The 19515-nt window shown below is 40.6% G+C and overlaps 1 protein-coding gene across 2 annotated transcripts; it reads left to right on the forward strand.

Annotated features, from left to right (window-relative positions):
• The first annotated feature begins 848 nt into the window (after positions 1-848).
• On the forward strand, positions 849-17969 carry zgc:153615 (uncharacterized protein LOC777747 homolog). Of its 2 annotated transcripts, none has more exons than XM_050033723.1 (7): positions 849-1266; positions 5142-5251; positions 14302-14419; positions 14568-14774; positions 15254-15377; positions 16423-16516; positions 16667-17969. In XM_050033723.1, exons 1-7 carry the CDS (start codon positions 1033-1035, stop codon positions 16716-16718), a joined length of 939 nt encoding a protein of 312 aa, XP_049889680.1. In that variant the 5' UTR covers positions 849-1032; the 3' UTR covers positions 16719-17969. The 2 variants fall into 2 exon arrangements, with proteins under 2 accessions (XP_049889680.1, XP_049889681.1); XM_050033724.1 differs by lacking the exon at positions 849-1266 and adding an exon at positions 2294-2446 and having other exon boundaries at positions 16667-17967.
• Positions 17970-19515: the final 1546 nt, after the last annotated feature.

Below are 19515 nucleotides of genomic sequence, written 5' to 3' on the forward strand. Positions count from 1 at the left end.
CACACACACACACACACAAATCTTTACACATCACTGAAACTAAGCCACACGTGACAACACAGAGACGTGGAATGCTGGTCTTGGAGAGCAAGGATGCACATCTTTATCGTTTATATTTTATCTGTTCTGAAAGCGGCTGAAATTATAGAGCACTGTGTTTAGGATTAATTCTGTAGAGGAGCCAGAAATCCTGACGTCCATCTTTTGGCGGTCATCATACAGTCTCTGTCCAGCATGGGAGAAGTGATTGTCCTTTTATGCAACACTGTGCTTATCTCGGTTTTGGTATGATTGCTGCTTTTGATTTTTTTATTTCAGGCATCTTCAGAATGTGTTTGCACTCTACAATGAAGGTGAGTCCTATATACAGCATGTGCGATATATGATTCGATGTCTTTATTTGACCAGAGAGTAGAATTCAGGACTTGTGGTTCAGTGTGTTTATTTGTTTTGTGAATTATTTTCATAAAGACTAGGGCTGCAGCTAAGCATTATTTTCAGTATCAATTAATCTGCCTGTCATTTTCTTGATAAATCGCTAATTGCTTTGTGAATAAAATGTCACAAAATAGTGAAACATGCCCTGTGTAATATCCTAGAGTCCAAGGTGACGTGTTCAGATGATGTTTTATCTAACCAATAATCCAAAAATCCAAAGCTATTCAGTTTGTTATCATGTATGACAAAGAAAAGCAAATTCTCCCATTGAAGAAGCATGAAACCAGCAAATGTTTTTTTATTTAAAAATTACTAAAATGATGCATGAATGACAAAGAATATTGCTATGATTTCATGTTTGAAATGCTGCAACTACATTAATCTGTTTATCTGTTTGATCACAGGAAACATAAAGATACCACGGAGATGAAAGCAATCAACACAGCCAGCATTCAAGTGTTTGATTTCAGCCAGAGATCTCTGTCCCACCTCTAAATATCTTCAGTCCATCTGTGGCCATATTCCCAGCCAGGGCACTCAGTCCCTCCCCCAAGCCCTGACATTTGCTCCACCCTCTCCATACACTTTGTCTTTATGGAGGACTATGATGTGGACATGGATGAGGAAGAGGAGGGAGAGGTGTTCGTGAGAAAGGCCGACACAGGCCACTGGTGGGAGGACTGTGGAGACAGTGACACACAGCACCAGAGAGGAGGGAGAGGCTGCATGGTGAACAGCCGCAGTTGGGCCGAGGAGCTCCAGGATATCTTCGCACCACAGGCAGAGGACTGTTACAGTGGAGGGCAAACCAGACGGACCAGCATCTCTGTGAGTGACTCTCTCTTTCCATCTGGGCCACACAAGCACTGAATTACTACGTCTGAGTCCATGTGTCCTGCCGAAGTTTCTACTCAGAAAAACAGAAAAACATCTCAAGACAAAAAGAGGAAAATGTGCTTCACAGCAGTAGCAATTTGAAGCTGTGCATATCTTGTTTAAAACATAAACATGTGTTGAATCAGTATATGATTACAATGGTGTAAACACTACCCTTAGAGAAATGTGTGGAACAGAAAGGCTGGGGATATTTGGCCACTGATCCTGATGAAGGCTGAAAGATGACTCAAAATATTACGCTGCTTAATCAGCCCACTGCTGCACTGTGACACAGCACTGTGGGAACTAACTGTGTGTATGTGTACGTGCTTGTGTGTGTGTGTATTTGTGTTTCTTTTCGCACGTGCAAGCATGTACACCCTAGTGCCTCCTTGTCTCTCTTACGGCTCATCACACTTGAATCTGTGATGTGGAATGGGGCTGGAGGAGACTCCTTTAGGAGACAAAACAAACAGTAAACGTGCAATTAGAAATTCACTGCTCTGCTTCCGGCTGACGTGCAGATGCAGACTCCACGTCAGCGCTGCTAAGAAGTGCTGACATTCATCAGAGGAGGCTACTATTGATCAGCCTTTTTAATGGTTTTGTTTTCCAGGGCTGCAGTCTCATTTATCAGACTATGTTTAGCCCGGCCTCTCAACCCGCCACATCGCTCACCTTGCTGTGTGCCCTTATTTCTGTAAATCTATAAGGCCTGTCTCCTCTTATCAGAACAGATTTCTAGCAGCTGCTATTTATACTCTTCCTTCGATTGAAAGAAAGATGACGAGGAGAGGAGAAGGCAAGCAAGCAAGCAAGGGAGGAAGATGGAGGAGCAGATAACAGATCAGGAGAGCAGTGGCAGCACTGAGCAGCTCTGTCTCTCTCCTCCTCCGCTTCCGTCTCTTCCCACTCTTTCCTCTCCTGCTCCCATATTCCCCCCTCCCCTCCTCTCACTGCTGCCTCCCCTCCTCCCCTCACTGCTCCCTCCCTCCCTCGCTCTCCTGCACGGAGCTGCAGTATATGAGAGGGTCTCCTGGGTCTAGCTTCACTGCAGTGTAGAGAAGGGCAGGGCGGCTGTTTCAGTACGATGCGCTGAAGGATGGTGCACCAGGAGAAACGCGTTTACCAGGTGTGTGGATTTGTGTTTGTATGTGTTACTGTTTCTGAGGGTGTAGCTTATGTAGCATTACAGGTATACGTGAAAGGTAGCCATCATGGGTGAGCTGCTGTAGATGAATCAGCCATAATGGTTAGCAGATGTGTGGGTGTGTTCGTATGTGGTCTCTACCTGTGCATCTCTGTCTTTACATCTCCTCAGTAAAATGTAAAATAATTTTCATCTTCATTTCATCTTCATCTATGTGTGTAATCATACGCCAGGCTTTTCTGTGTTCCATAAATTATTTACAGTGACCATGAAGTGCTTTTCCGACACCACATACTTTCTTCTAGGGGGGTAAAATAGGCTTTGTGTGTGTGTGTGTGTGTGTGTGTGTGTGTGTGTGTGTGTGTGTGTGTGTGTAGACAGTCTGCTGGTAAGGAGGACATCTGAACCGGCTGTCTGAGGTGGATGAGCAGGAGGCAGAGCGTTGGTTGCGAGAGTGATTTATGCTCTTACATCACAGCCTCATGTAATGATGCGTCACAAAAAGGGTGTTTGTGTTGGGCCGGTTTTGAGGTTATTTAGAGAGAGAACGCTGACACATATGAGAAACATCCCTAATTTTAGAGGTGTTATTCATTGTCCTAGGACATGTGGGCACTTGTGGGCAATAGGAAATCATGTCATGCTGCAACATTGCGTTCAGTATTTCAAGACAAAAACTGTAAGACTTCAAGACTTTGGATTTGTGTATCCAAAACCCACAAAGCTCAAATGACCTTAAATGTTTGCAGGTGACAAAAAGAAAATAAGATCACAGAGGAGATAAAGCCAAAATGATAAATGATTTAAGGTAGGAAATAAAGAGAAGAAGAAAAGGAAAGACGACAAAATGAAATAAGGGCAGTGAAACCTCTAGATGCAGAGAAACTAAATATAAACAACATTTCTGATCTAAAAGACACAAATAGAACGAGAGGAGAGAAAATGTCTGTCATGTGAGACTGTGCAATATGACGCTGGCACACAGAGAGCAGAATGACGTAGCATTTTGAATCATCAGCACAAGGTGGACGGCACAGCATGTTTAACTATGTTACTGTAGATACTGGCTGCTGTCTTGATGACGGACTGTTAATGGACAAGCAAGAAAATAAAGACAGTTATTGATGCCTCTTACATCAGTTATAATCCTGTGGTTGCAACTGATTACAGAAGATCTTAAAGATTAATCAATTGCTGTAACTGGTTAAAAGAAGAGGCACGTCATTTAAAGGCATTTAGCCAAAAACAGTGAGGATATTTTTGCTTTTTTAGGTCCGGTGTGTGGACCTGGAAAGAAAAAGAAAAAGACATACAGTATACTTTTCCTCCATGTTCAATCAGGATGTTACCTGCGCACTGTTTGTGACGACAGAAGCTGCCAGATTCATTCGTTTATTTCCATGGAGACTGTCAGAGCACTGGCAGATTATGAGAAAATGGGCCCCTGGGTACACACATGCAGAAGGCCCCACCACCCCTCCAAACAGGAGCAACACACACAGACTTTGTAGTTGTTTGTTGCTTGTTTTGCATCTCTTTGTAGCCATTACACACCTCTGTGGGTTTGTGTCTTTGTGGTTACTACGTCTCTTTGTAGTTTTTTGTGTGTGTGGTTGTTTCGCCCCCTTTTATAGTCATTTTGCATCTCTTTGTAGCTGCTTTGCATCTCTTTGTACTCATTTTGTGTCTTTTTGTGGTTGTTTTGCCTCTTTTCGTAGTTGTTATGCGTCTCTTTGTGTCTCTTTGAAGTATTTTTTTGTTTCTTTGTGGTCATTTTAAATCTCTTCCTGGTCCTCATGTGTTAATTTGATTGACATTTTGCAGCTCAATTCAAGGGGACCCCTGACACTTGGGGCCCCGAGGCCTATGGACAGGTTGTCACCAGATTGTCAGTCTATAAAAGGGCTAGACAACGTGTTAGAGCGGCTAGTTGCCAACCATTATATCAATGGCCAACTAATTTGAAATCAAATAATCGGTGTGAGTAATTTAAGACAAAAAGTCAAGTTCTCTGATTCCATCTCCTTAAATGGGATCATTTTCTGGTTTCTTTACTCCTCTGAGAATGAACCAAATATCTTTGGGTTTTGAATAAAACATCATCGTGGGCTTTGGGAAACACTGGTCAACAGATAGATATTCGACAGTGACAATAATCATAATTTGCAGCCGTGGGTTGTAAAATTCTACACTGATGACTTTACCCTGATATTTTTGGTTTGACTGATTATTTAGAGGCTGAAGAGGAAATGAGAGGAGGAGTGTTACGTAAGGAGTGATGTCTGTACCAGTTATCTAAGCTTATGGTGGAGCAGAAGACAAGACCAAAGAACTGGATTTCATAAATGTGTTAGCTTAAGCTTTGACAGTGTAGTTAACATTGTTATACAGCTATAACATGAGCCCACAGCTAGATTATCCTAATGTGTGAAATGAGGAGAATTGGATTGGCTGCTAAATACTTTCCATCTACCTGCGTAATCCATATTTGCCCCTCCTCCTTAGCTTCTCTTTATTTATAGCTTTGATTTAAATAGCAACCTGCGCTCTCAATTTTGATATTGTTTCCTCTCAAGTATGTCACCCTTGGTCAGTCACGCAGAGATGGAACTGAAGCAGCAGCAGCGCTATTGTTAAAATTCTTTATATTCATGTGTTTTTCTCTTTTCTCTGGCAGGCCCAGAGGAATGAGAGAGAGTCCATCAGGCAGAAACTTGCCCTTGGCAGTTTCTATGACGACGAGCCAGTCATCTACACCAGCTGCAGCAAGAACGGCCCGTCCTCCCGGTGGGTTTGGATCGAGAGAGTGTGTGTGTGTGTGTGTGTGTGTGTGTGTGTACGAGCCTACTACACTTTGATCAATGAAGCCTTTTGAAGGCTGGCACCAATATCTTTTGTGTTTTAGCGTCTGACAGCTGACACTTCAGGTCTTTAGATGTTCTCTCAGAGTTTATTATTGGTGGATGACAGGGAAACAGTGAGACGCCCTAGATTAAGTAAATTTGGATTCACATTATGAATCTATTTTAAAGGCCCAGTGTGTAAGATTTAGGGGGATATATTGGCAGAAATTGATTATAAAAGAATATGTATGTTTTCTTTAGTGTTTAATCACCGTAAAATAAGAATTGCTGTGTTTTAGTTACCTTAAAATGAGTTGTTTGTCTCTACATAGGAAGCGGGCCCTCAGAGATTGCCATGTTGCACTGCCATGTTTCTACAGTAGCCTATATTGGACAAACCTACCACTGGCTCTAGATAGGACCATTCACATTTTCATCGGCCACCATAGTTAGCAGCCCCCCTGTGATGAGCTGCTTCATTTAGTGTTTTTGCCCGTTTAAATCACCAGTTTGTTTTCAGCTCCTGGTAAAAAACCTCCTAAACATCTGGATCTTTAGTTATCAGAGAAAAAAGTTGAGCACACATCAGCAAGTGCTGGGCTACAGTCCGTCTCCGATATGCCAAACAGCATCTGAGAAACACTGATTTGTAACGTGAAGCTACTTTACTGTGTTTTTACAGGTTTAAATCACCACTGTTTGTTTGTTTTGGAGAGCAAGGGTGCTTTCAGACCTAGAGTTGTCTTGCTTTGGTCTGGTTGTTTTGGTGCGCACCCGAGTACGACTGCTGTGTTCAGGCCTGCCAAAACAAACCGGGCCACCACAGCAACAGCCCTGTACACGGGGCACCCGCTTTAACCACCAAGCCACCGACGCCCCTAAATCCCCCTTAATCTTACACAATGGACCTTTAAAAGCCTAAATATCAAACTTAATTGTAGATTCTGTAGACTATGTGTTGCCTGAATAGGGAACCTCCTCATATAGACCACATGACTAGCCAATACAAGGTTTTAATTATACACCTGACCACTATATGGCAAACCAATGAATCAACCCCTCTTTTGTGTCTGTATTTGTGCATACATGTAGCACCCACACAGTCTTTCTGGAAACTTCGCTGTCCAAAGAATATCATGTATCTCCAAATTTGGTGAATTTGAATTTTCAGATGAATTGAAGGACTTTACGAAACCGACTTCTTTAACAAACAAGATAATATATTAAAAACCTTCATATATTTACCACATAAAAACAGAATCACCTGTATATACTGAATGGATATACATGGACTGGATGATTATGTACATTATGTGCATGTACACATTCCTGCATATAACGTAGGATTTATATTGAAAGTGACAGATGATATGCACATATTAAAAATGGTTCATTAAAAACTATAAAATGATCATCATGGGAACAGTGGAGGTTTTGGTGTTACAGGGTTATTTGGGGATACATTCATTTTTCAAGGCAGCTTTGTAACGGTCTTCATGTCACATGTTTTGTAGCATCTGTAACATCTCGTACTATTTTCAGTACATGGCAAACATGAGCAGCTACCTAACAGCCAGAAGAGGACGCTATTCAGCAGCTCACTTCATCTATCAACTCAGAACTATCAGCCACAAACACACAAATCAAAACAGATAAAACTGATTGGATTGGCTTGTTGGCTCATAGGTGTCAAGTGCAAATGACAGTAAATTACAGCATGTCCTTTGTGGAAGTCCACTTAGACACTGTGAGTCACGCAGTAGACAATGCATCATTGTGCAATAACAGGCAACTGAGTAAATAAGATGATTTATCCTGTGTGTTTATGTCAGACTTAGCAACAGAGGGAGGGAGGGAACAAGTGATTCACATAACAGACATACAGAGAGAAAATGGAAGGTTTCCCGGAAAGTGTTGTTTACAGTCCATGGGAATTGACATTGGACTAAACTATTTACAGCAGCAGAACAAAGAAGCACGAATATGGAAGCGGAGGCGGCACAGTGGTTAACCTCTGATGCGTGATAAGTTGCTGATATAGAAACTTCGCAGTGCCCCAGCTTCATGAGTCAGACAGATCTTAAAAAATTCTCACAGTGGGACATTAAAGGGGAACTTTGCTTTTTAAAAATTCATGCATGTTATTCAAATGGTCTAAGACAGTCCAAAAACATGAGTAAACATGGACGGGTCTCTCCCAAATCTAAAGACCAGAGTGCTAAAACTCAAATATGAGATGTCATCAAATCTAAAGTCTGGAGCTGCTCCATAGAGAATGAAAAATGTTATAGATGGCATTTAGAGCACCTAGGGGAATGTCCTAGTGTATGGGTACAATTCTGTTTCACAGCTGAGAACATTACAGTAGAATAAAGCTCATTTGGGTTTCTTTTTTTTAAAACTGCGGGTCCACAAAATCAGTCTCCCATTCACTGTATGTAGAACAGCTTCAGACTTTATACCCTATGACATCACAAGACTTCCTCCTCTGGGTTCTGGCTTTGAGAGAGATTAGCTCACGTTCACAAGTATTGATTCAACTTTGCTGGGCCATGAAAATAACATGTTGCAATTCTTAATTTAGGTGGCGCTCCCCTATAAAGGGACAGTTCACCCCAAAATCGAAAATACATATTCATCCTCCCACCTGTAGAGCTATTTATCAAATTGGATTGTTTTGGTGTGAGCTGCCAAGTGTTGGAGATATCGGCCATGGAGATGTCTGCTTTCTCTCCAATATAATAGAACAAGATGGCACTTGTCTGGTGGTGCTGAAAGCACCAAGAAACACATTTGAAAAACTCCACAGCAATGCCTCCTTCCAGAAATCATGACCCAGTTACTCAAGATATTCCACAGACCTTGTTGTGAGCAGTTTCATGTAGGAACTCTTATCTCTCTAATGAACTACATCAAGCAACCATATCACCGTGCAGAAGAAAAAGCAGCCGTTATCGCTGACTCTTAGCAAGTCACACGAATAAAATCTAGACTGATAGATAGCTCTACAGGTGAGAGAATAAATGTGAATATTTGATTTAAGGGTGAACTGTCCCTTTGAGTGCCTTTCGCCAAAATTAGATACTGTATCTCTTATTATTATTATTACTATTATTATCATGATTATTTATTTGTTTTACATGGTTTTGCAAATTTGCAAGCATTAGTCCTCTTACTATTTACAGTTTAACTGCCTTTTAGATTGCTGATCATCTGTACGACATTGTGACTTGCACATATAAAAGTGCAATAAAACATAAAGGTTACCAAATAAGATTAGTATTCTGAAGTCTAAAGTTCAAAACTGATGCCAAATATGGACTGAATCTGATATATATTAGGTATATGACACATGATATCAAACTAAACTTGGTATTTCATATTTGCAATTGAGTTTTGTGCTCACACGTAGTGGAAGAAGTTGCATTACATCAGAGGCAAGCTGGTTAACCAAAGCCACTACACCTACACCTACAGCTACAACTCCACTCTGCTCTATTTTCATGACAGCATTGATCAAACAATGGGGATGCTGGCTACTGGCTACTGGCTGCTGTTTGAGGAAGTGCAGCGCTGTTTGTGGCCCAAATGCTCCTGAAAGAAGAAGTGATGCCTGATATAACTCTGCAGTTATGATTGGTGGTACTGGAGCCACGTGACGAGCGGAGGTGATGGTGCACCCTCGGGAGTTTAGTTTGGGGTGGAAATTTCAACACCACCCTGTCCAGTGTGTGATGTTGTAGATGTTATTGTTCATGACAGCTTCTGTAAACATTAATAATAATAATACATTTTAATGGTTAGCGCTTTCAACAAATGCTCAAAGACACTTTACAGTTTTTAAAAAAAATCATAAAATAGAGCTAAGTCAGAATAAAACTCGAAAACAGCAATAAAACTGTATAAAAAATACAAACTTAAACATTAAAACCATAGCTGGCTGTCGAAGATGATTCCTAGGTTGCGGGTGTGTGGTGAGGGAGACGGAGTGCAGTTATCGAAGGTGAGGCAGCGGTTGTGGATGGCTTTGGTGCGGGATGTAGGGTCAATGATGATCATGTCCGATTTGTCACTGTTCAGTTGGAGAGAGTTTGTTTGCATCCATGGTTTTATTTCAGTGAGACAGCTGGTGAGTGTGGAATGGGCGGTGTTGGTGATGGCTTTGGTGGAGATGTACAGTTGGATGTCGTCGGCATAGCAGTGGAACTGGAGGCCGTGACGACGGATGATCTTGCCAAGAGGGAGCATTTAGAGGATGAAGAGGAGGGGACCAAGCACCAACCCCTGGGGGACACCTTGGGACAGGGGAGCGGTGGGGGAGGTGCAGTTGTTTATACTGATGAACTGGTGTCGGTTGGTGAGGTAGAAGTGAATCCAGGAGAGTGCTGTGCCAGTGATGTGGAGAGATGATTCCAGTCGGGAGAGCAGGATGGAGTGATTGATGGTTGATGGTATCGAAGGCTGCTGTAAGGTCAAGGAGGATGAGAATGTTGAGGTGTCCGGAGTCTAGGGAGAGGAGGAGGTTGTTGGTGACTTTCAGGAGGGCTGTTTCAGGAAGGGGAGATTAGAGATGGGGCGGAAGCAGTGCTTAATTTGAGCCGGAACGTGCTGGAACGCATACCAGGATCTTTTCAGAAAAGGCCCTGGTGTGTTCCGGAACTAATTTGCATGGGTCTAGACTTTTTCACATCTAAAACCTACATACAGTATTGGCTGATGTCACTAGTGTTGCAGGGTGGAGTACCATAGTACTACGGTGCCTCAGGTACCACTACTGTGGGATAAGTTCAAAGTCCAATCGCAAGATTGTGAGTGTCCATGCGCCGTCCAATAACGGCGCGCGCTGGTCAATAACAGTGCGCGCTGGCCACCTGGCACTCAATATGCTGCTGTAGTGGTTTGTTTTCCAGACATGTGAGTATCTTTGAGCAGAATAAAAATAATAATAGTTTTTGCGAGCAAAAATAAATCATTCAGCACGCTGTGTGAGTAGCCTACAGATTTCAACCAGCAGCAGAAACGAAAGGGGTCACAGACAGGAATACGGCGGTCAAATAGCCTACGGCGGCTCTGCGGCGCAAGATAACGGCTTACCGGCAACAGAGAAGTCCGACTCCAGGTCCAGTAGCCTAATTTCCTCTTTCGATGGCGTCATGACTGCCCAGTAGCACCTGGACAACCGAGCCGTGGCGGCACACAGGTATGTGGCGTGTCAGAAGAGAAACGAGCCGTTCACATTACTTTTTGTGGCAGGTAACGGTCCACAAACCTCACCGCACTTTAGGGACTGTTCTTTACTTATGAAGGGACTGTTGTTTACTTATGAAGGGGAGGAGGGTGGCTGGTTGATTTTTATTTTATTTTTTTATTTTATTTTGATCCCCCCTATGTTAATCACTTATTGATGCTGTTTTTGAAGTATGAATAAGTCAATAAGTAATTTATTCTATATCATTGATGTATTATAGAAAAGTGATTTATCTTTTTATAAATGACAAAAGGCACATCTGCCTCATTTTTGCTGTGGTATAGTGATACTACTCAGAACCGTGATACTTTCACTGGTATCGTACCATGGGTCCCAATTTTGGTACCGTGACAACACTAGATGTCACAACCATTCCATTCGGAGTTGCGCAGTGAGGCGGCTCGGGTGCTGCTTAAAAAAGTGTTCCCCCACTTTTGGGAGTGGGGGAACACTGCTCTCTCAGAGGCCCAAAGTGTTCCCCTACTTCTAATTTTACAAATTAAGCACTGGGCGGTCAGGGGTGTCAGGGTTTAAACCGGGTTTTTTGATGATTGGTGTAATGGCGTCATCCTCAGCTGAGCTCTAAAGTTAGCTAGCTCTGTGGTGCTAGGTGAGCTAGCTGTAGATGCACGCTTCCTACTACGCAGTGATATGGTTGGTGGGTGTAGTTTGGGAGGAAGAAAGTAGTTCCTATATGAAACTGCTCACAACAAGGTCTGTGGATTATCTTGAGTAACCAGGTCATGATTTCTGGAAAGAGACATTGCTGTTGAGTTTTTCAAAAGTAGTTTTTGGCGCTTTGAGCACCACAAGTCAAGTGCCATTTAGTTCTATTATGTTGAAGAGAAGGCAGACAGCTCAGTGGCTGATATCTTCTACACTCAGCAACACACACAAAAACAATCTAGACTGATAAATAGCTCTACAGGTATGAATTCTCCATTGTTTTACTGTTTATGTTTTAACAGCCCTTTAGTTTGCTAATCATCTATGCGTCATTGTGACATGCACATATAAAAGTGCAATAAAAATAAAGGCCAACTAATATGATATTATTTTGTATAATATTTTGTATTCTAAAGGCTATTGCAAAACTGCTTCCAAATATGGATTGAATTTGATGTGCATCAAGTATATGACACATGAAATCAAACTAAAGGAAAGTATTTTTCCCACAAAGTTGGTATTTCATATTTGTAATTGAGGTTTGCGCACACACGTAGTGGAAAGAGTTGCATTACATCAGAAGCAAGCTGGTTAACCAAAGCCACTATTACACCTACAACACCACTCTGCTTTGTTTTATGACAGCGTTGACCTCTAGTAATTCTCTGGCACTTTGACTTTTAAAGGGGGCGTTTTTTATATCAAACAATGGGGCCACCCCCTTATGATTCTGACTGCTGTTTGAGGAAGCTGTCTGTGGCCCGAATGCTCCTGAAAGAAGAAGTGATGCCTGATATAACTGATTGGTAGTACTGGAGTCATGTGACGAGCAGAGGTGAAGGTGCGCCCTTGGGAGTTTAGTTTGGGGTGGAAATTCCAACACCACCCTGTCCAGTTTGTGATGTTGTATGAGTTATTGTTCTTATCCCAGTGTAGGGAAGGTAACTTTGGGTTGTTAGGTTCTTTCAGTCAGAGTATCATGATCTGGAACTGGGTGAATGGGGTTTTGAGCTCTTGGAAAGGCTGAGGTTAAGATGCAGCTGCTGTGGATAGCCTTATGTAATGTTTGTGGCTTTAGTTGCACAACACACTTCATACTGTGTGATATTCCTGTGCAACATCCTACTGTGCAATATTGTACTACTTACTGTGCAATAATATTTAATCATTTACATACAGTATCCATATAACTGAAAGGTGAATAGATTTTACATTGTTTTATTTTTAGTCGTCAAATGCTGCTGCTTTGTCGGTGATTTTGGTGTCAGAAAGGCACGCAGAAGTATGGTTTGGCGGCAGTATGATACACCACCAGGCAGCAGAAGCTGTTCGCTTCCTGTGTGAATGTTGAGCCAAAACATGATGTTTTTTTGTACCCTAACCATGTGCTTTTGTTGCACAAGGAAATAAACATTAACACAAGGTGTTTTACCAACGTTATATGTGTATAGAAAAAGACTGTGTGTATCTAATGAGCAGAAACTGCACATTCCCTGTGAAAACTGAAGTGTATTTTGATTTTGAAAATACAAAATGCGTGTAACAAGCATAAATGACACTCCATATCAGAACGTCAACAACAGATGCAGGAGGATACCTAGCGCGGCATATTTAGACATGAAAAAGATATTGATATTTGTCGAGGTTAGGTTGAGAACGTGTTCTTTCTTTTTTTTGCTCTTGCTTCTGACTCCTAACCTTTTGTAATGTGTGAATTTTCTTGGTTGTGGGATTTAGTTTTATCTTATCTTCATGGCTAAATTACGTGGACACCAAATTATTTAAAGGTTTAGTGTGTAGGATTTAGCGGGATATACTGGCAGAAATGCAATATAGAATTATGAGTATGTTTTCTTTAGTGTATAATTACCTGAAAATAAGATTTGTGCTTTTGTAACCTTAGAATGAGCTGTTTATATCTACACTGGGAGCATCCACGGCATCCTCCATGTTGCACTGCCATGTTTCTACAGGAGCCCAGAACAGACAAACCAAACACTGGCTCTAGAAAGGGCCATACGTGTTTTTTTTTTCCACTGTAGTTAGCAGCCCCTCATCAACGAGCGGCATCAGAAAAGCACAGATTTTTATTAACATGAAACATGTTTTATGACTTTTAATTTCAATTTATTCTCTGTTTCATTGTGTTTAGTTTTTGGCTTCGAGTCTGTTTCACTCTTTTCCTGTTTTTCACGTGTTTAAATCTGTTTTTATAGTAAGGTAGTAGTTTGTAACTATTGTTTTGAAGGATGATTTATACATAAAGTTTTTCTTCTGATTACTATAATTATTATCAATTATATGCTGTATCATTAAGATTTCCCTTAATTAGAACTAAGAGGCATAGCCCAAACCATTAAACACTCCTTAGGCCAAAGGTATGAGGACAATGGTGGTTGTTTTTAGTGTTTTACTGAACAGCAGTTTTTTCTCATTATCCAACATGGACTCATCATTATAGCTGTTGCTTTATGACACTAAATTGTTTTTGCTATTGGTCACCCATCCCTTTTATTATTCCCACGAGCCTTTGTTGAGCATCTTAAAGTTTAGTGAGTTAAACGTGAGTGAGTGTTAAGAGGCACCATTTGCCACTGTGTGTAAGAAAAACATGAAATGCAGTGTCTCTTCCTGTCTTGTGCCACACACAAAAACTTCCCCAGGGACGCTGGCACGTGACGCACAGTACAGTATAGAAAACTGACAAACTTTTTGATGATATATTTAACTTTTTTGTGGAAACTACAACACTGTTGTTGTTGCTATTCATGTTTTGAATTCTGCAAATGCTTGAAGCTTGCATCCAAATATTTTCTGGCCTTTTTACTTTCCACTTCTCTCTTTGTTATTGTCTAAGCTCAGTTTTGTAAAATGTCCTTTAGGATCATCTTGTCGAGGTTAAAATTACAGACCTGGATTCCTAACAAGTACTGTGTTGATTCTTTTAATTCAAACTGTTTGTTTTGTGTGTGTAAAACAAAATCAGTACAACAATCAGTCATTTCCCTCTCTCTGTGAGTTTCATTTTGTCTTTGAGATCAACGTTTCCTCTCTCATGTTCTTTACTCTGTGTTCTTCAGACTGCAGAGTGGGGTGAACCTGCAGGTGTGTTTTGTCAATGACAGCAGCAGTGACAAAGACAGCGATGCTGAGGACAGCAGGACAGAGACCAGTCTGGACACACCGTTGTCCCCTGTGGTATGCACAGCTCAGATAGTCTTTGTGTTTTTTATGTATGTGCTGCTGTCTCGTCACTCGTCACTACTCTCATTACTCTTTGGAATAACCACATGTGAGAACAATAAGCTCTTACATCATGATATCACTTACACAACTTCCTCTCCAGAGCAAGCAGAGCTCATCGTTATCGGACCGGGACACGGCGGAGGAGGACTCGGACCCGTTAGATGACTGCGGGGGGTTCTGGCGGGTGCAGCGGAGGCTGCAGGAGGAGGCCCGGGTGGCGCTGGCTCTGGCTCGACCCATGGCTCGTATGCAGGTGGAGGTGGAGAGGCAAATCCAACTGCACAGACGTTCACCTGTGGCTGACCTGGTTAGTCAGTGAGAGAGAGGGAAACACAGATCATGGGATTTGTGTATGTGTGTGTGTGTGTGTGTGTGTGTGTGTGTGTGTGTGTGTGTCTGTGTGCGTGTGTGGAGCTCTGTGCTACTTCTTCTTCTATGCTTTTTAGGAGATGATCATGACAATGACATATCCTTACCACACGTGAAGGGGAAAAAGAGTGAGCATAGACTGACTTACTATAACTTGCTGTTACAGTGAACACAATAAAATGACATAAGGGACTTGCATTGCCAGAACAGAAGGTCAGTCAGAGTTTATAATGTGTGTGTGTGAAGAAAACCCCTGATACCGTCAAACAAAAGAGCAGGAATTCGGACATTTGCAAACCCAGTTAGATACATTGATCCAGTTGAATTTAATATTTAACAATACTTTTTTTTAACTGTGCCATTTCACATGTCAAGACACACAGTCATTTCCTGTCTGTGTGTGTTTACGTTACGCAGCTTCCCCATCTGCCCCACATCAGCGAGGGCTTGATGAAGAGGAATCTGAGGCGAGGAGACATGAGGGACATGAGTCTCGGACAGCTGCAAGTCATCACAAATGACTTACACTCACAGATTCAGAGTGAGTGGGTTACAAACACACACAAAAACACAAGCACACACACACATGAGCAGGTTATGAAACCATGGACCCCAGGGCACAGATATGCTAAAGGCCGCACCACCTCTCCTACATAAGAGCAGCACACACAGACTGTGGTGGTTTGTGTCTGAATTCAGTATTTTTTTTCCCGTTGTTTGTCTCTTTGTGTCTCTGTGGTTGTTTTGCCTGTTTTTGGAGTTACTTTGTGTCTCTTTGCAGTTCTATTTCTGTCTCCTTGTAGATATTTTGCATCTCTTTGTGGTAATTTCGTGTCTAGTTGTGGTTGTTTCCAGTCTTTCTGTAGTTGTTTTGTGTCTCTTTATGGTTGTTTTCCCTATTTTTGTAGTCCTCATGTCTTGTTACAGTTTCTTTGCATCTTTTTGTGACCATTTTGTGTCTCCTTGTGGCTGTTTTGAGTCTCTTTGTAGTTGTTTTGTGTCTCTCTGTGGTTGCTATGCCCCCTTTTGTGGTTGTTCTGTGTCTCTTTTGTTCATGTTGTGTCTCTATGGTTGTTTTACCCATTTTCGTGGTTATTTTGTGTCCCTTTGCAATTCCTTTGCATATCTTAGTGGTCTTTTTGAGTCCTTCTGTAGTCGATTTGTGTCTCTTTGTTGTTGATTTGTGTCTCTTTGCAGTTTCATTGTATCTTTGTGGTCTATTTGTGTCTCTCTATCTTGTTTTCGTAACTTCCTACCAAGCTTTAAGGTCTTTACCTGTTCTGAAATATCACAATTTAAGTTACAGGCATTTTCTAACCATTTTCACAGATCAGGCTCATATATTATTTTCCTAAATGTTTCCATGTATTGTGTTTGTTGTTTCCAACGAGGACCACTTTGGAAATAAGTGTTTTAAGTAAATCTTATTAGTGTTGTCCTCTGGGATTCTTGTGTCACGATACTCCCTTGAGTCATTGTGCTTTTAAATTCGTAATAAAAATAAAATAAAATCAAAAGACCACCATGAAACCTGCAACAATGCATTAGATGTATTTAGAGTTAATTCCTTGTATAATCTGACACAGGTCTAAATGAGGAGCTGGTGCAGTTGCTGCTGATGAGGGACGAGTTGCACGTGGAGCAGGACGCCATGCTGGTGGACATCGAGGACCTCACCAGGTGAATCTGCCTTTTCTTTTTCTTTGTCTTTCTATCTGTAATGTCTGTCAAAAAATCGATTGCTGAGATGATAACGTTTAAGCTGTATTTGCACATGTGGCTGCATATCCTGTCCTCGCTCTAACGTACTTCCTGTCTTTGTTGCGACAGGCACGCCCACACCCATCAGCGGCACCAAGCAGAGAAAGCGATCTCTAAATAAACACCTCGTCTACACGTGTCTGTCTGCACGCCATCTTACCTCCCGCTCCATAGATTGTCACCAGTGTTACTAACGAAACTCCATCTGTGCTGACTGTTTCTGGAAAAATAAACCATAATGTTAACACACACACAGACATCCCACATAATGTATTCCTTCACAGGACGATGTCGAAGGACAGGAGGACGTCTGAAAGAAGATGGGCGATCACTACTTTCTGTATGACACAGTTGAGTTTGTCCAGGCTTTTCACTTCCACTCAGCGTGATTAATCATGCCATGTTTTATAGAATTAGGGGAATCCTCTCAATGTAATTGCATCCCCTGATTTACCTCTTCATGATTTTGCACGGTACACTCATGTATGTTAATGCTGGGTCGGAGAGAGCACCTGCACGCCTTGTTTCTCCCTCGTCTCAGACAGGATGTCGAGTTCCAGGTGCCACACCTGACTTAACTTTGTCTTTTGTTTGTCTCTATAATAATCAAGACGGTTGATCGGTTGATCTGTAGACATAGTCCGTTTACCTGTTTATCATTACTTTCACTAAGAGCACTGTGTCATCACTGGAATTCACTATTAAACATCTACTATCTAAGCTGTTGCAATAGAAAATGATAAAACACTCTGTGCTGATTTTGCAGCTTAGCTTCTCGGTGGTGTTTTAATGCTGCTGCATTGTAATTCGATCGCTGCTACAGTTTCCACCTGCTTTAAAGATGCATTTAGAGCTGTACTGTACAACATTTTGAACTATAGAATTCAAATTTGTAAATGTCAAATGCCTTTATCTCTTCAATAGATTAAATTACAATATATGGGTTTAAAAAAATGTATATTGGTTAATACATAGGGATAGAAAAAGCAAAAGTGGAGGCATGACAGCCCCCAAATTAAAATATACTGTCAGTTTTGTTATGCTAAATTTACCAATGGCAAAAAAGGGAAAACATACAAAACAAATATATGAAGAAAACAACCTAAACATATATCTATTTTATCTGCTCAGAGGGTTTATGGACATACTGTATGTAAATGTTAAAAGATACTTTATTAAAAGGATGAAGAACATGCCTTGTTGTCTGGCTGTGTTTAAATGTTTTCACTCTCAGCTTTTTAAGAATGTTATAAAACACAAAGTCAAATTTTCCTTTTCTATTGTATGCTTCACTGATAATTGTACTGTATAATGATTGTAAAAAAAAAAAACAAAAAAAAAAAACAACTCCAGTAATAAATGTTTCAAGTGTGTGAACGCTGTTTATATTTAAGTGGTTTTCTTGAGAGTTCATTTGCATCGGGGTGTTCTGGATAAATCTGCAAAGGGGTGATGTAATTCACTGTAAATCCAAATGATTAAAAATAAAAACACGTAGAGAGACTGATTCATCAAATGCAGATCGGGAAAGTGAGCCTGCTCTCATCCACGTATGCAGCCCGTGCTCATTCACACCAGTGTTGACACTTACGTAACTGAGTTTTGCAGAGGATTTCCACAAGCAAAAGGGGAACAAGTCTGACTGTGGAGACAAAAATAAAACTCAGTTAAACTCATTGGTTGATCCAAAGTAGCAACTCTTATAATAATAATAATTATTATTTTTATTTATTTATTTTTTAATTACAAGTACTACAACACACTTAAACTACAAGAATCAATAAATAATTTCCACCTCAAATGGCTGTTAAGAATTTTTAAATTAGTTGAACATTATTTGATAAATACAAATTAGATTTTATTTATTTATATAAATATTTATTTATTTGTCTATTAATTTTGGTTATTAAATGTTTATTGTGTTTTCAGGCAAAACATATACAAAATATACTGACAAATATAATGACCAGCCAAAACACCATCACCACCACCACCACCAACAGTTGGGTGTACCACATTTGCAAGAAATGTCTTTTTTTGTTTTGTTTTTTTCTTTCTTTGTTTGACTCTGTAGCTGTAAAGACACAAACAATAGCCTACAATGATTAAAGGAACACTGTGTAAGATTTAGAGGGATTTAGTGACATCTCGCAGTGAGCAGTCAGGTTTGTAGATTGCAACTAGCTGAAACTTCTCACAGTTAGAATTCCTTCAGTGTTCATTGCTCAGGAGGTTTTTACTGGGAGCCAGAAAAACAGATCAGGTGATTTAAATTATTAAAAACACTGAATACAGCAGTTTCAAGTTACAAATAAATGTTTCTCCAATGCAATTGCGAGCCCAGCACCTGCTAATGTGTGCTCACAAATTTCTCTTATCTCTTAAGATCCAGATGTTCAGGAGGCTTTTACTGGAGCTGAATTATCCACAGGTCTCTTCCTCTCCAAAACAAACAGACCTGGTGATTTAAACCGATAAAAACACTGAATAAAGAAGTTTGGTGGATTCTGTGGACGAGGACTTGCTCCCTATGTAGATATATGCACTAAAGAAACTTAATATATCATATTCTATGTCTGCCAATATATCCTCCTAAATCCTACACACTGGACCATTAAAATTAGAGGATGAATTGTCATTTAGGAGACAGAGAAATGGATTTGGATTGTAGGTTATGGCAGTTAAATCTGATAAAGAATCATTAACAAATTTCCCAAAAGTGGCAACAACAGGTACCAAACAGATATTTAACACAGATGTAAGATAAACTTGTTAAAATAAAACACAGCTTCAAGTATATTTCTACATTAGAAGCTAAATAATTATTAATTCTGGTTTGAGTTATTGATCAAACACTATTTTAAATATTTTTCTATATATATGATGACTTTATAATTTAAAAAAGATCAACATTATCT

Source organism: Epinephelus moara, chromosome 21, assembly GCF_006386435.1.
Source record: "Epinephelus moara isolate mb chromosome 21, YSFRI_EMoa_1.0, whole genome shotgun sequence".
In the NCBI taxonomy this organism is placed as follows: Eukaryota; Metazoa; Chordata; class Actinopteri; order Perciformes; family Serranidae; genus Epinephelus; species Epinephelus moara.

Excerpts from the sequence above, each read along its gene's own strand:
- zgc:153615 (XM_050033723.1), top strand. The coding sequence starts at position 1,033 with ATGGAGGACTATGATGTGGACATGGATGAGGAAGAGGAGGGAGAGGTG. Across the intron at positions 14,775-15,253 it reads GTTCACCTGTGGCTGACCTG|CTTCCCCATCTGCCCCACAT; the intron begins GTTAGTCAGTGA and ends TACGTTACGCAG. Across the intron at positions 16,517-16,666 it reads GACATCGAGGACCTCACCAG|GCACGCCCACACCCATCAGC; the intron begins GTGAATCTGCCT and ends TTGTTGCGACAG.